At 38.5% G+C, this 15620-nt stretch overlaps 1 protein-coding gene across 2 annotated transcripts in view; it reads left to right on the top strand.

Annotated features, from left to right (window-relative positions):
- The window catches only part of MTHFD1L (methylenetetrahydrofolate dehydrogenase (NADP+ dependent) 1 like), a 139885-nt gene extending 126074 nt beyond the window's left edge, over positions 1–13811 (top strand). For both annotated transcript variants that reach the window (XM_021540609.3, XM_077782193.1), the window contains 2 exons: positions 9988–10096; positions 13636–13811. In XM_021540609.3, coding sequence (XP_021396284.3) covers positions 9988–10077 — 90 coding nt within the window. In that variant the 3' untranslated portion in view covers positions 10078–10096; positions 13636–13811. The remainder of the gene's footprint in view (positions 1–9987; positions 10097–13635) is intronic.
- Positions 13812–15620: the final 1809 nt, after the last annotated feature.

Genomic DNA, 15620 nt, shown 5'->3' with positions numbered 1-15620 from the left:
TGGGGTTTTGTGAACATATTGTTAACCATTGTTTTATTGCTGGAACTGTGGTTAGGGAAGTGGCTTACTGCAAGTTCATAGAGAAAAAATTGTGAGAAATGTTCTCCATTTCTCACAGTTGTATTAAATGCTGATACAGCATTCATTATGTAATAGAAAAAGATGTTGCATGCAGTGTTATTTTTGAACTTCAGTTATATGAGACAAAGATAAGAATCAGTTACCAATTTCAAGTTCCATTATCCTGGCAGCACCTCAGCTCCTTTTGGCAAATCATTTAACCTTCCCTGCTTCCTAGCCAACAATTTAAAGTGGTGATCTTATTTTATTTGTTTCTCAAATGTACTTGAAGTATTTAATTCATATGTGTAAGTACTTTGAGAATAATTATATTTAGAAATAAAAAATATATAGGTCTTTATTATGTAAGGATACACATTTGTAGGATAAAGATTGTGCTCTCCATCAGTTAGCAAAATTTTATTTGATTTCTTATGACAAATCTGTCTTGACAGCTTGTTAACTCATGGTTAACAGAAAGTAAACAGAAATTAGGGTTTTAGTATCTTCTTAGAGAAACACTGAAAATCACTACTTCCATAAGAAAGTTAAGTCTCACATTCATGGCTAGAATTTTTTCCTTTCTCCTCACAGCTGTTATATTGCTGTATATTTCTCCTTATTGCTGTTAAGATGGCTTACAAAGGAGCTGGCTCTTCTGAACACTCGACTTCATCACAAGTCAGTAGCTTTCAGCCTTTTTCAAAGTATTTCTATGTTCCTTTATTTTCCAGGAGAAGTGGGAGCTCTAGCATAGGTTATTCAAGGCTTGCTTTCCTTAGCAGCCTTCACTTCTTAAAATAGTGGTTCAATAGACTAGAGGAAAATTGCTGATCTAAGTGATATCCTTTTTTTTTTCTATTTTGTTCTGTGTCAGAGGGGACTGTAGTACATTCTGGCATGATTCTAGAGGACACACTATATTGAATAGTATGTAACGCCAGAGGTCTGCAATGGAATTGTGACTCAGACTATCTCATTTACGCAGACAGTTTAACAGTTTGGCATCCATGTTCATCCAAGCTGGATCCATTCTTATCTTCTGGGTTAGGAACAAATAGAAAGGAAAAGCTTTTGAATTCCTCAGTGTAGCTAAGATGGCATGGACCAAGCATATCAGAACAGTAATTTGTCTGAAGAGGGTAGGGTTAGAAAGCACCCATATCCAAAATTACAATAGAAAGTTCTTCTTTGTCATTATCTATTTCTTGTTTGCTTCAGTCTGTCATGAAATAGCATGTGTTAAGTAAGTTTAATTTGCAAATAGCAAATTATTTAAATTGTTTATCCAAACAGCAAGTGACTTCAGAAAGTAGATATAGAAACTTGAAGTAATGAGGTTAGAGATGCTCACAAGTCAAGGTTAGTACATGATGACAGTCCAGTGATAGTGACTGATGCTGTTGGTACCCACCACACTTGATCATTTTTTGGAGACACAGTTCCCAGTCTCTTCTTTCTGACACTTCCCATGATATCTACAGACCAGAAAGCAGAACTGCACCTGTGAAGTGTTCATGCTAGCTTTTATTGTTTCCCAGTCCTGAAAACTAAATCTTGTCTACTTAGATGGGACTAGCAAAGTATAGTCACCTCCTTTTTTTTCCACTTCTGTTGTTTTAAGGTGGTTTCCAAAAACCTAATAAAAGGTCATCACTGGCACTTAGTTTAAACCAAGTAGTGAGACCAAGCCAGTTTGGCAATTTAACTGTTAAAAAGAATGAATTTTCAGGAGTCCTTTGCTATAATACTTTTATGTTCTTTAGAAGCAGTTTTAGAAGCATGTGATATGCACACGCACACACACATCATCTTTGCCTAGATGATGTTTCCTAGGAAGCTTTACTTACTCAGATATCAGTGGATCCAGTTAATTGTAACCAAAAGGGCTAATATAGCAGCTGTTCAATGTGCTTTTATTCACCACAGTTATACAATCTTTTTTGATTTTTTCACGTTGTAATTTGCCATGAAATGACTGCATGATGCTCCTTGTGCTCTTCTAGAATGGTGTGTTGAGAAGGCTAAGATTTGTTGCGTGTTGAGCACACGCATTTGCTTCACATAGTCTACTGCTGCCACCATCTCCACTTTCCAGGCGATAATTGAGGTTTTCGCAGAGTTATGAAGATTTTAACCAAAATGTCATAGTGAAGATCAGCAGCACAAAGTGCATCTTGCTCCCAGAACAGCACTTCTAAAGACACACTTGGTACAAAATAAATGGGTTTCAGAGGAAAGGAAGGGTGCTCAGTCCCTGAACAAATACAAGGCAGCTGAGATGGGTCACTGAGATCTCTCCCCTCCAAATACCACAAAACTTGCTCTGTGTTCACCAGAAACTGAGCTGCTGGCATAGTTTGGACACCTCCTCTTTACCAGGAGACCTGAACACTGAACAAAGCAGGAGCATTATGTACCCATGAACATCAGGTGCTTTAAATATTAATAATAAATCTTATTTAAAGCACTTGAGAAAATTGCCTTTATCCTCTGGATTTGTTCCTTCAGAGGCCCATTTCCCACACTGTCTGGTATATTGGACACTTTTCAAGAATGGGAACAGCCCTGGGAGCATCTGACATCAGGATTGAACTGCAGGGAAGGATTTCTCCTGTATGAGGAGGTGATTTTGTACAAGAGGCAGTGAGTATGAGTCCTCTGCCAGGGATTCTGTCTAAAGCCCGGTGGGGAAAGGAAAATCAGGATGTAGGCCTTGGTCAAGGGAGCAATTACTTCTGGAAATGGATTTGAGTGGGCTGGGATGAAGGAAGTGTTTTGGAACAAGTCACCTGGAATTTGTAGTCTCATTTTTTTCTCACCTCCTTCATTTCCTTCATGAATGTTTTTGGGGTTTTTTTTGTTTTTTTTTTTTGTTTGTTTTTTTTTTTTGTTTGTTTGTTTTTTTTTTTTATGAGGGTTTATTTGGTTAAGTTGGGGTTTGTAGCTTTCATTTTTGTAGTATTTTGTTTATCAATTACCCTGTGTAGGGCAGAATACTCTGTGAAACATGGTGTGGATTGTATAGAATACAGTACACTCAACTAACACCATCTAACATGCTACCTCAGCGAGATGTATTTTTCAATTAAAATTTAATATATTATTTCCATTGTGCTTTTCTAATGGGGACCATTTTCTTCTGCTTCAAGTGTGTTTTTATAAATTCTAAGATGAAAATTAGTTGAGAGAACTCTGCCAAGAGGAACTGCAGTCATATATGTGAGTCATAAATATTTTACTTAATTGGGGAAATTGCTCATTCTGTTACAGATTACATCTATTCCTAAATATTTTATTTAATAGCTAGAAAAATGTCCTTTCTGGGTCTTTGGTCCTTCAGCACATCACTAACAGCAGCATTTGAGTTCCAGTACATAGACTGATTCACCAAGAAATCCCTTGCTTCCTTTGGGATATGCACCCAAAGATCTCTCCAAAAACTGTACTGGATAGATGTGGACTATTGTGTGGGTTTTGTTTATTCCCTAGAATGCCCAGGAGGTCACTTTTGGGTTCAGATCATCTCCATTCAAGATGAGTAATTTGTTGGATCCTGATAATCCTTCAGAGGATGTAGCAGGGCACAAGTTGCTTCTGCCCAACTTGAGCACCTGGCAGCAAGACCAATTTGGATTGTATAATCAATATTCAGTACTTTTATAACTTCATCCAGATGCTGAGAGCAGAGGAGCAATGTCCATACATTTTGATGTTGTAAATACTTTCACAAAAATCAAACAATTGCCAAGAATGTATAAAACATCAAAGTAAGAGGCAATTATAATACAATAATTGATGCCAGATGGACTTCTGCACCTGAGATCAGTCAACATGCCAGTAAAAAAGAGCCGTTTACTGCAAGGAACACTACAGCATATGTCAGGGTAGCATCAGCATATTTTCAAACATTATTTTAACCATTTTGAAAGCTGCTAAAATATTGAATTTCTTGCTGTGGTTGTTCTTAAGACATTGCAGCAAGAACCTTTCCTGTTAAAGATTTCCTGAGAAGGAAATATGATTGTCACTCTCCCTAACTCCTGTGGCCATCATCAGATTTGGCAGATTTTCATTAAAACCTAAAAGTAAACCATTATTTAAACAGTAACTAAAGATCATTGCTTAGTCACTTTCAGAAACCCTTGTTATCTTCAAGCAATGAAAAACAATGAGATAATATTTTCTTAAACATTATGTAGCTATTAAAGTAATTTTTAAAAAAAACATTGCCATTTCCAAAACTGAATTTATTAGTTTGTATAGCTTGATATTTTTTGAAGGAAGCACAAACTTGCCTCCATTATGCATCTACTTTTCTTAATATGCGATTTGGAGGTTTATTTGCTTTTAAGAGGTGGTGAAAGGTCACCTGGGTATCACTTCAGGCTTTGGTATGGTATCATTCCCCTGATGCACTGAAGTCGAGCAAATTTCTGGTGGTGGATCTGTCTTCCAGGGGTCTAACTCACACTAGGAAACATTATTGAAACCCTGAAGTGCAGCTCCTTCGTGCTGTGCCTCAGGATTTCAACAAGTTCTGGCACGTTGACCATATTGCATACAGGTTTATAGCACTATTTATAAATCTCTTGAGTTTCCTCTTGTATTGTTTCTTGCTGAGGGAGTGTGGGATATGCAATTCATCCCATCAGATTTTATTGAGGAGTTATCCGCAGTCATGTGCATGCTGAATTCTCTTGAGAAACAACATCTGTTTTCTGCAGTATTTCAAGTCTGAAATGGTTGTGAGTTGTTACAGGGTATTTAATTACCAAAAGGATACAATTAAAAAATGTGAATTATTTGTGTTTTATGTCACACACAATGTTAACAGCATAAGCCACAGAATAGGGAGGTTTCCCCTATAAGCTATTTGCTGATTTTTCAGTATTTTCTAATGAGTTGTTTGCCATACTTTATGTAAGTACAGATTCCTCTGGTTTTCTTTCTCTGTTCAACAGAAATCATGTTATTCCTGTAAAACAGACACTTCTTGTCTTATAGGTGAAAAAGACACTTAACATAAATTGGATGTGGTCCTTGGGACCATCTGTTTTGCAAATTGTGCCATTGTGCTAACCTTGTCAAGGCAACCTCAAGTTCTGTTAGGAACTTTTCATATAGATAAATTAAAAAATATAGATACATATATGGATGAATACACCTCAAAGGCAGGATGTCAACCACTGATAGGCATATAGGTATGATCTAAAAAGGAAGCTAAGCAGCATAGTTCCTCATGGGACCACAACAAACCTGGTGAGCAGAGTCTTGGTGCTTGACTGTGTACAACTGTTATGTAGATCTCATGGCCAACTCAAATTACAAGTCAACACACAACTGTAATTTAAATGAAACTTAGCTACTCTTCCATTAACTTTGGATGCATTTCTGGAGAGGGATTAGAGCAACACTTTCATATGGCTTTCTTGAAAATAACTGGCATTCTCAATTTGTAAGGAAGCTCATTATGGTTCTTTTATTCTGTCATGTAAGTATACTTCTGGAGGATCATAAATGCCTAATATAACAGTAGCCTTCAGGCATTCTTAACTAAAATTATATTTTATCTTCTACCAGCTGTGCATTTCCAGGAGTGTAAATGATCCTTAGGATAAGCTGACTGTAAGACTTGTTACTCTAAACACAGAGAACCATAGTAATAAATAGCACTCTATTTTTCACATCATCTTTCTGTAGTTGATTTGCTCTCATGGATGTATGGACAGTTGCACAGTTTGTGGAGAAAATGGTCTGTTCCTAGAAAACTAGTTCCTATTAATTTCTGAATTATTTGTATATTTTTTTTCCCTGCATGAAGCATTCATGTGAATTGCATTAAGCCTTAAGGTACCAAGCTTATGCGTTGTATTTTCCTTCTCTCAGGAAAAGTGTGATAGTAGCAGCTTTGTTCAAATTAAGTACTGATTATTTCAGCCATCTAAATCCAGTTTGTGATTTTCGGTGGATAATGTGCTGTCATTGTCCACTTCTTACCCTGTTCTTTTTTCACAGCCACGCTGTGCAATGTTGCATAGCTACCAACCTGTAACCCAAATGTTGTTGCATTAGATGGAGAGTTGTGCTGCTCTCTGGGCAGTATACAGAGGATGTGTGTTGTATGAGAGGCCAAGCAAGCTGCTGTATGACTGTAAATTTCTGTAGGTTTTTCTCATGCTGTACATAGCTGCTAATTACTGAAGTGATTTACGTTTTAAGCATATTTTCCCTTTTGTTGTTCATTCTGCTTTTTTCAAGTCTTAAAATGGAAGTAATTTTAGTAATTAGTTATTTCAGGAAGCCTTGGGGATGTGGAGATAATCTGCTGGGCACTGTGCAGGTATAGAATACGCTACAGCCAGGGGGTGGTTGGCTTTCCCCCTCTGTGCACAAAAATCTGGGCTCTGCTTACTGAGGTCAGGGAGAGGGATTCCTCTGGATCATGCCTGCTGGAGTAAAGACCAACTCACTTATTGATGCCTTCATTCAGCATCACAGAAAATGGTGAGAGGGGAGAGGATCCTGAGCCTGCAGCCATGTGGAAAGCCAGTCAGGTGAAGCCTCGCTGCAGCCTTAGAGCAGACTGAGCCTTCTTTTCTCTCCTGCCTTTGTGGTTGAAGGAGAGAAATGGAGGGCTGCAGAGGGAATAATCAGCAGTACTCTCCTCAGCCAGGCAGCCATCTCCTCCTATTGACCTTGAAGTAATGAAAAAGGGATAGATTTTTCTGCAGGTTACCTCTGTGTGTACAGATAATGAGAGCAGAGAGTAATGAGCATAAATCTACATGGCTTTGCCTGTTTGAAAGTCTGGGCCATTGGAAAAATGACAGTACACAGTTTATTTTCAGTCTGTAATTCACATAAGTATGTGTTCCAAAGTGTTTCTTCTGGAGGTGGTTTTTTGCCTTGTACTTCATTTTATGCAGTAGTGGTTTTAATTCAAATGAACCTATTCCCTTTTGTTGACTTCAGTTTTCAATATGAGAATGGTTGTATTTCCCAAACCAGCAATAAACTGGTTTGATATTTGCATTTTTTTAAATGCAACTTTTCATTAGTTAATACAGTGCCTATGAAAGAAAAAAAAAAGTCCAAAATATTAAATGCATATATAGGACTTGTATTTAATATTTATTTTTAAAAACAAACAAAAAACCAAAACAAACAAAAACAACAACAGAAAAACCCCTCTTCTGAATTAGCAATGGTTAAAAAAAATTAAAAAAAAAAAAAAAAAACAAAACAAAACAAAAAACTTTGGAATTTGGGAGTTTGCTTTCAGATGTTGAACTGCCATGCACAAAGTAACCAGAAAGTTTTCTTTGGCAATTTGTTCATTCCCCTACCAGTGAGATGTAATTCATTAAGGCAGTTCCTTGTAAAACATTAACTCAGAAACTGGAAGGAATCTGAGACAGAAAATAATTAAGTAACCCTCATGATGCAGTAGTCCAACTACGGTGGCCAATGGATAAAGAATAGTAGCAAGGTGCTTTAGTACTTAGCTAAGATGCCAGGGAAATGTCAGCCAATAAATGATGTCATGCAGTCAGAGGCAGGGTTTGGTCAACACAAACTGACAGTTTTGTCTTTTAATCCCACTACGTACAATAACAAAACATCAGGAAGAACTATATTTAAAAACAGAGGAAATGTACTGAGCCATTAGCAGAGCTTGTTGCATTGTTTTTCCTCTGAGCTAGATCTCAAGTGAGATGATGGCTGCGCCGGTACTGAGCTCCCAAGGCACCTTCCCCCCTCAGTATGGGATTAACCTCTGCAATGGCAGCAGCATTTACTCTCTGGGGCAAATGGGACTGTGCTGGGGAGGTCTGATATTTTGCTTGGATCCCCATGATGGAGGCATTCCGTGAGTGTTTGGAGCAAAGCTGAGGCATAAGGGAGATGCTGACCCCTCAGTGAGTGTGCAGCACGTTGGGTTAACAGAGTGAAACACAGTCTGCCCCAGAGCATGGGGGGTCTGTAAGTCTGGCACTCTGGAGCAGCAAGGATGGTGGTCATAATTTTTTCCTCTTTCAAGGCCAGTTATCCTGTTAGGGCTTGCCTTTGGCCAGAGCAAACACTGTAGCTGAGCTGTGCTTGCTGGGGAATTAGGATAGAGGGAGGAGGTTGCCTGGCTTTGAGCTCTCTGCTGGAGAGCTGGAGGTGATGGCTGGTCACAGTGTACTCTGGCTGCTCCCCCAGCACAGCCTGGGACCTGGAAGTGATCTGGTCGTGTGGTAAGCAGATCTAGTTGCTTAGCCAACCAACCCTGGCCACAAAAACATGTATTGACATCAGTTCAGTGTGTTGAACAAGGTTGGTTGCAGTAAGACGAGTGCCAGAGCCAGCTCCAAGGCAGAATCATTCAAGGGGTTCCCACGGTGAAACTTCCCTCTTCCAACAAGCTGTTTCAGCTCACTCATGAAGACACACCCTAATCTGACCCTTTCTGTAGGTTGTGTTTGGAGTGTTTCTGGTACTTCAGGCTGTATAATTTTCTTTCCTACACAGCCATGTTTGAAGGTTGCCTCCTGTGGTCAGGTTAACCACCAGTTTTCATGAACTCTGCTGACCTGCCCTGGTGAAAAGTTTGTTCCTCAAAATCTAGCAAATAAGTTTTAATGCTTAAAGACTCTCAGCCAACAAACAGTCAAGCAAAGTTAAATTCCAGGTTTGTTTTGAGAGACTGTAAGGTCTTTCATCAATTTAGGTATCAATATAGGGCTTATTATAGCAGGGGCATTCTCCACTTATGAGGTTAAGATGTCAAAAGGTCTTAAGGAGGCATTAAGCCCAAATGCTGTTTTTAGAGCTCCTTGAATTAGTGGAAATATAGTGAGATATTCAGGGTGTGAATCCAAAGTGACCCAAGTTGATCCAGACTGGTCCTGTTTTAAAACTGCCCCACAGGCACAGCCTTTACACTGTACCAGTGAGGACACTGGGAATGGGGAAGCCCCTGGCTTAAGGGGCTGAAACAGGATAAAATTAAGGAGATCAAAAACCAGCATTATTCTGCCAAACCTGCTCTCCGGATATCTCCTTTGCCAGGGAGGAGCAAGGAATCCTGAGGCAGGGAGTTGGGAAACAGGGGAACCTCTGATTTAAAGGGGTTTAAATTGTTGTGGGGCACTTCAAGTTTTCAATGTCAGTCATATGCCTTTAATTGCTGCTAGAAATACCAATTTCAAATAATAGCAGAAGTAGCCTGAGCAGAGCTATAGCTAACTGTGTAATTTAATTCCATGAAACTATTGACATGTTTAAAAGTATGCAGATGCTAGTGTCTTATGCTAGATCAGGATCTTAATTATGCATAGTTTGAGATAATTGGGTTGCTTTAGCTTAGTATCTCAACCTGTTAGTTCTAACAACTAAATTAGGATTCAGCTGTACTTCCTGTATGTTTAGTAGAACTATTTCAATTTGCTCCTGACATTAGGTAAATGTTGTGATTAATTCTGCTTCTGTATTCTGGTTTTCTGTGGAAGAGGTCTGAGTTTAACACATTCATAACACCAGGTAAAATCAGACAATTACATCTTTGCCCTTTGCTGTGTGAGGTTTTTTCAGGAGATATAAATGGATAAATGTTCTGGATAAATATTTTGGGAAGCAGGCAAGTCCCAAAGAGTGTTCATTTTGTGATAGAATTTGTTCTTAGGTTGCTGTGCTAGCCTGTATTTTTTGGCTTTTGTTTCCTCTTTCTTGTCTTTTAGAAGCTCATACTTAAAAATTAATCCAAAAAGTACCAAGTTTGACATTTTTAACAGAAAAAAAAGATGTGGTAAAGATCACATCTGTGATCGAGCCTGTGTTGAACAATCCAACCTTTCTCTTAATCTAAGGTTTACATGCAAGGGTAGACTGATTATCTGCTTACAGGTGCAGAAGTATAACTGAATGTCATTGTTTCCACAGATGAGCACCATGCCAGGGCTGCCCACAAGGCCATGCTTCTATGACATTGACCTTGACCCCATCACAGAGCAAGTGAAAGGATTGTTTTGAGAGTGACATCCAAATTCAGGTCAGTCAACAGCCTTTATTTTCTTGTTCCAGCCTAGGGGAGAATGTTTGTGCCTGGTATGTGTGTAAGAAAGGTTGTCAGGAGTTTATCTAGGCTCTAGTTTCACTAAGGATTCCAGACACTTTGGGAGTGTATTTCATAATGTGCAATTTATCACATGGGTTTCTCATTTGCTGAATGGTGACTGGCACTTTGCTGTTGTCCACTGACGGTGCCTTTTTGACTTCCTGGCACTGTCAGTTTGGCATCAGGAGGAGCCAGCTCTGCAACTGTGCTGCTCTTGGCTATGGAAAAAGGCAGGCTGAAGAAACCATGTCATCTTACTAACCTCAAAAGAAATACTCTTTGATACTGCACTCACGTGGCAGTGTGTGTCTGTCATTACCTAGATATCACAGAAGATATTTCTCAGTTTGTTCATGAGCTTTGCCTTGTTTTTTCATGTTTTGTTTTCATAGCTGCTGTCATCTCTCTGAAATGGTAATAAGCATTTCAGGAACACAAAGCTGTCCTCTTAGCCTGGTTTTCATGCCAGATTCTCTCCCTTTTCCTCGAAGGTTGCAGTTTACCCACCACCTCCTCCCTTTCTCTAAGTACTTAATCTTCTTGGTGTCCTGCTTTAATTTTGTGCAGCACATGTTCCTCACTTAAAAATACAAGATGTTATGAAAATATTTCATGCTCCTCCACTTTAACCTTTTAATATAATAAGTGGAGTAAGAGAGAATGTAACCCTGACTGAAACAAACCATGTGTGCCTGTCATGGGATTCTCTCCTTTCATCACTTAGCTCTCTCCCCCAGTAGATTGGTCTGGAGAGCAAAAGGGTTTTTCTTTTTTAAGACAGAACAACACTATTACTATGAGCTAACAGGACTGTGATGGGACCGCAGATCAGCCACAGCTTTGAGGTGGATGTGCCCAGGTGCTTCAGCCCTGCTTTAGCAGTCCTTTCTTACTGTGGACTGAGAGAAAGGGCTTTCCTTTTCTATTTCTGTGTTTTGATGGATTGTTTGGAGGTGGGGAGAGGTTTGCATAACCCAGCCAGACCAAGTGAACTGTTCACTTGCCCACATATTCACATGAATGCCACAATATTTACGTAACATCTGCTGAGAGCAGATTCTGCCAGTTTGTGTGTGCCAGTCAAGACAAGTAACAAGCACCCACCTTGAAAGTTAACCTCATGCACAGGTAATTTATTACCTGTATGCAAACAATCCCTGTGGCTGGGTAGCATTGCACATACCACTTCTTGGCCTATATCCCATTTTTCTTACTGATACACATTATATGTCTGGCAGCTTCATGCATACATATTGATTCATCATGTGTCAGCCATGTAATTGCTTCTGAATCATTTGGAATGACTGTAGAATCCTAATGTAAAATCTATATGCAGATTCACACAGCCTGCTTAATTGGGTGTTTACTGCCTTGTCTTACACAAATCCATCCAAACCAGGGACTGATGAGTTTGGAAGAACAACAGTAATTAAGTAGGCAAAATACTCCATTCCAACTGTGAAGGCCTTTCATTGGAAGCTGTGCATGAAATGAAAATGCTAAACTTGGCTTTTAGTCAGTGATGGTGTTTTGTCAGATGTAAAAAGAAATGCCAATGAAGTCACAAAAACATAATAGGTAGGAAATAACATATATGACCAACTGTTAATAAATTATTTTAATTTCATTGTGGAGGTATTGTTGGCATCTGACAGATGAATGATTCATTAAGTTTAAGCCTTTTAAAGAAAAAAAAAACAGCTTGATTATATGTATATTTCACCAATATAGGCACATGCTCACCTGTGTTCCTACCTTTAACAATCTAAATAAATGTCTTGAGAGTATGATAATACCCAGGGAGCACCACACAAGTCAGTCAAGTGTTCATTAGCTCTAAAATTCATCTGGTTCATGTGGTAGATTTGTACATTGCTAATTTTGGAAGAAGAAAGAAATAATATTCCCATGTAGTCTTTACTCCCAACTTTCTGTGGAGAAGTTTAGTAGTATCCTTTGTTTTCACACACACTCTGAAGTGAGCCCACACTGCAGGTGATACTATGGCTTTGAGGTCTTTGTTTCGGTGATGGCAGAGCAAGCAATTTTTTTTAATTTAATTTGAATTCTTCAGCATTTTAGTGTATTATCTAATATTACTAATAATATGGTGTTTTGCCAGCTCATTAGGGCTGATTCAGATCTTTAAGACATTTTAATTGAAAAATATTTAGAAATTTGTGGAAGAACTGCAGATATTTCATTATAAACATGCCTGTAGAGCTGAGAACAATTGTTTTAGTGTGCAGTTAATATCATCCTCTGCAATGCATATCTTCATCAGACCTGTGAAAGAGATACAGGCAGAAGTTCTTGCTTCTCAGGATGCTGTGTGAAGCTCTGGCTGAGCTAAAATACTGGGTGTAGTTTGCGACTCTGATTTTTCTCTATCACTTCACACCAGTCATTTGAACGTGCTCTGAAATGTCATAGAAGCAAAAACCTTACCATAAAAGTCAACTCTGTTTTTCTATTGACAAATAGTCAATAGATGGGTACACAATATTGCAGTCTCTCTGTAGGAGCAACATGGTCTATCAAAGAAAATGAAACATTAATATACAGAAATGAACCCAAAGGAATCTGGTTAGTCCTTTGTCACTGGCCACTGTCATATTTAAATTATACTGCCCAGCTCATACACTAAGAAAGTTGAAACTGTAATATTTGCTCAGTGAGGAGAAGTCCCAAACTAGACCTGCACAAATAAAGTCTGTTAAGGACCCCTGTGAGCTCTAAGGATCCCTATAATTTAATCAGTGGCAGTAGGTGTCTGCTCATACTATGCAGGCTTTTAAGTATCTGGGTTGATGGTTGCAGGGGGAAATTGTTCTCCTCACTTGGTTGTGACTTCATAAGGCTGCCACTGTCCACAGTGTCTGATGTATTCTCACACTCTTTAAAACTGGCAGAGCATCAGAATTATTTTGATACACATCATGGATAGTTTGTTGCCCTCAGAGCTTTTCTGAACTTGAGAGGAATCCCAGAGCTCTGCCTGTGACCATCTTCATGGTCATAAAAAAGTCCATAAGAGCAGGACACCAAGACTGGTGTTCTAAAATTGCAAACTACTTGTTAGATGTTTTCATTTTAATTTATTAAAATACAAAGTGTTTTAAGACCTTTCCCTTACATCCACAAAACTGAGCCTGTGAACAAAAAAAATACTTTTTTTAGTCTCATTCCACAGTATTAGCTTTCAGTCAGCAACAATTACTACAGTATGTGCAGTCTGAAGTCTGTATCATGCTGGAGTACAAGTACAGATTTTTGTTTCTCACCTAGTAGGGCTGCACAGATAATAAATAGGAGGTGCATATGGCTTAACTATACATTTTTTTTATTATGGTTAAGGCAAAAATATGCCATTTCACTGAAGCACTCATTTTAGAATGTGACGCCTTTTTTTCTTTAAAGAAAGCAAAGATATCTTGTTTCAATGTATAAATTTCTTATCTTTGTCATTTCAGAAGCCTGAAAATTAAGAACTCCAACTTTCCTGTTTCCTGCAAGTAGGACACAAAAAATGAATCTGAAATATTCCTGTTATGTGTCTCTGGAGCAATGTCAAGATAGACCAAAGAGCAAAAGTTTACTCTTTCTTCAAACTAGTTTTTTATGATGAAATATAGCTGTAAGGTTAAAAAAAAAAAAAAAAAAAAAAAAAAAAGGCAAAGCAAAAAAAAAAAGAAAAACCACCACAGCAAGCTAAATTTTTACTGTCTGTAATGCAGGAAGCTCTCTACTGGGGCTTACGCTTGTTTGTGTGGATAAAATGACATTGAAAAAGAGCAGTTTTTCAAGTCAGAGTTTTTGTCTTTTCTCAGAGGAGTGTACAGAAGTATTTCCTTTATCTTGGCTATCTACTAAAAACTTGCGTAAACATGATTATGCTGTGTGACCAAGCCTATTTCTCTCTGAAAAGTACACTTTTGCTCCTGGCATTCAAGAGCTGAAACTACACATAGATTAACTGCACATTTTTGAGTTATCATCAAGCGTTGCTCTGGATGCGTTTGGGCAACAGCCAAGCTTCAAGCAAGGAAGATATTAAACAGAGAAAGAACAGAGCATGTATTTTGTAAAAAGTTTTTAATGTATAATTTGTTTTCCTTGTTGGGCAAAGATCTTTTGAAACACTTAAGCCATGGCTGTCTTGTATCCATAGGTCTGTCTTTATTCAAAGCGTGTGTTACAGGCTGTCCAGCTGATTATGTGCTTGTTGTGGTGAAGCTGGTTGTTCAGACAGGGCACTGCTCCTTCTGAAGTGCTGTTTTGCTCCTGTTCATGGCTAATGAAGCCTCCTGCTGTGCTGGCTCCCGACCTAGAGTTCGTCCCTGGCAGTACACAACGGCCCACTAACAACAGAGGAACATCCATCAAGCAGGATGCAGACAGGGCACAGCTTTTTTCTGCTTCATTTTGCAGGTTTTAACGACCACACTTGTAAAAGTGGAGGGTATTTTCATTTGAAGGGCTATTCAAACAAGTGGAACTGCAAACTGTGTGCTTTAATTTGTCTCAGTAACTTTACTTTCCTGGTTTTTCCTAAAACCTGTAGCAAAACACAGGATACTGCATTGAACTTTCCAAACTGCTATTCCTCAGGAAACTCTCGCTGACTGACTGTTGGTTCCTTCAATAACAAAAAATGTGACAGAACAATAGGGTGAATTGAGACAATAGGCCATTGTTTTTTTTAGGTAAAAAGCGGTGAAATAATGATGAGAGGGTTTAATTTCCTGATGACGTTTTCCATCCTGTCGCTTTGCTCTGCTTACGCACATCTGCATGTTATGGGCTTTTGCAGTGTAGCCTTGGTTCCCTTCTACAGAGCCACATTTGGAGACTTAATTATCTCAGGAACTCTGTAGTAATTGAGGGGTTTGTTTTGGTTCTTAAAATCATGCTTCGTTATTTATAAACTCAAAACTATAATTATGGACAGTAGAACAAACTGGGGACAATTAATTGTCTGTGCCTTCCCTGGACTAGCACGGAAATGTCTGCTGACTGCATTTCAGTGCTATTCATAGCATGGTCCTCCAGCACTACTGGGATTGCTGTGAAGTGTAAAAACTAGAGCAATTTAATATTTTATCCTTACTAGACGATAGAGCTCATAACAGCCTAGACTGTGGATGCTTTAATTACACTGGGACATGACAAACATGATAAGTAGAAAGTCAGATTCAAGCTCTCAGAGCTTCTGGGAAGAGATTTCTTATATTTTCTATTAAATTTTGCCACAAAATACAACACAATCCTACTCATACAGCAGTGTTGTAAATAAGTCTTGCACACATTCATCTATTTAGCCAAGAAATAACCAAAGAGTTTTGGAAGAATATAGGTGTGGTTTCAAGACACACTTTTCCTAGTAGCTTCTTTACAAGAAAAATAAACAAGGTTTTCCCTCCATTTTGTCCAGAGAAATTCAGAAAATACATAATCG

Source organism: Lonchura striata, chromosome 3 (assembly GCF_046129695.1).
Source record: "Lonchura striata isolate bLonStr1 chromosome 3, bLonStr1.mat, whole genome shotgun sequence".
NCBI classification, from domain to species: domain Eukaryota; kingdom Metazoa; phylum Chordata; class Aves; order Passeriformes; family Estrildidae; genus Lonchura; species Lonchura striata.
This window is presented reverse-complemented; position numbering and strand designations above follow the sequence as displayed.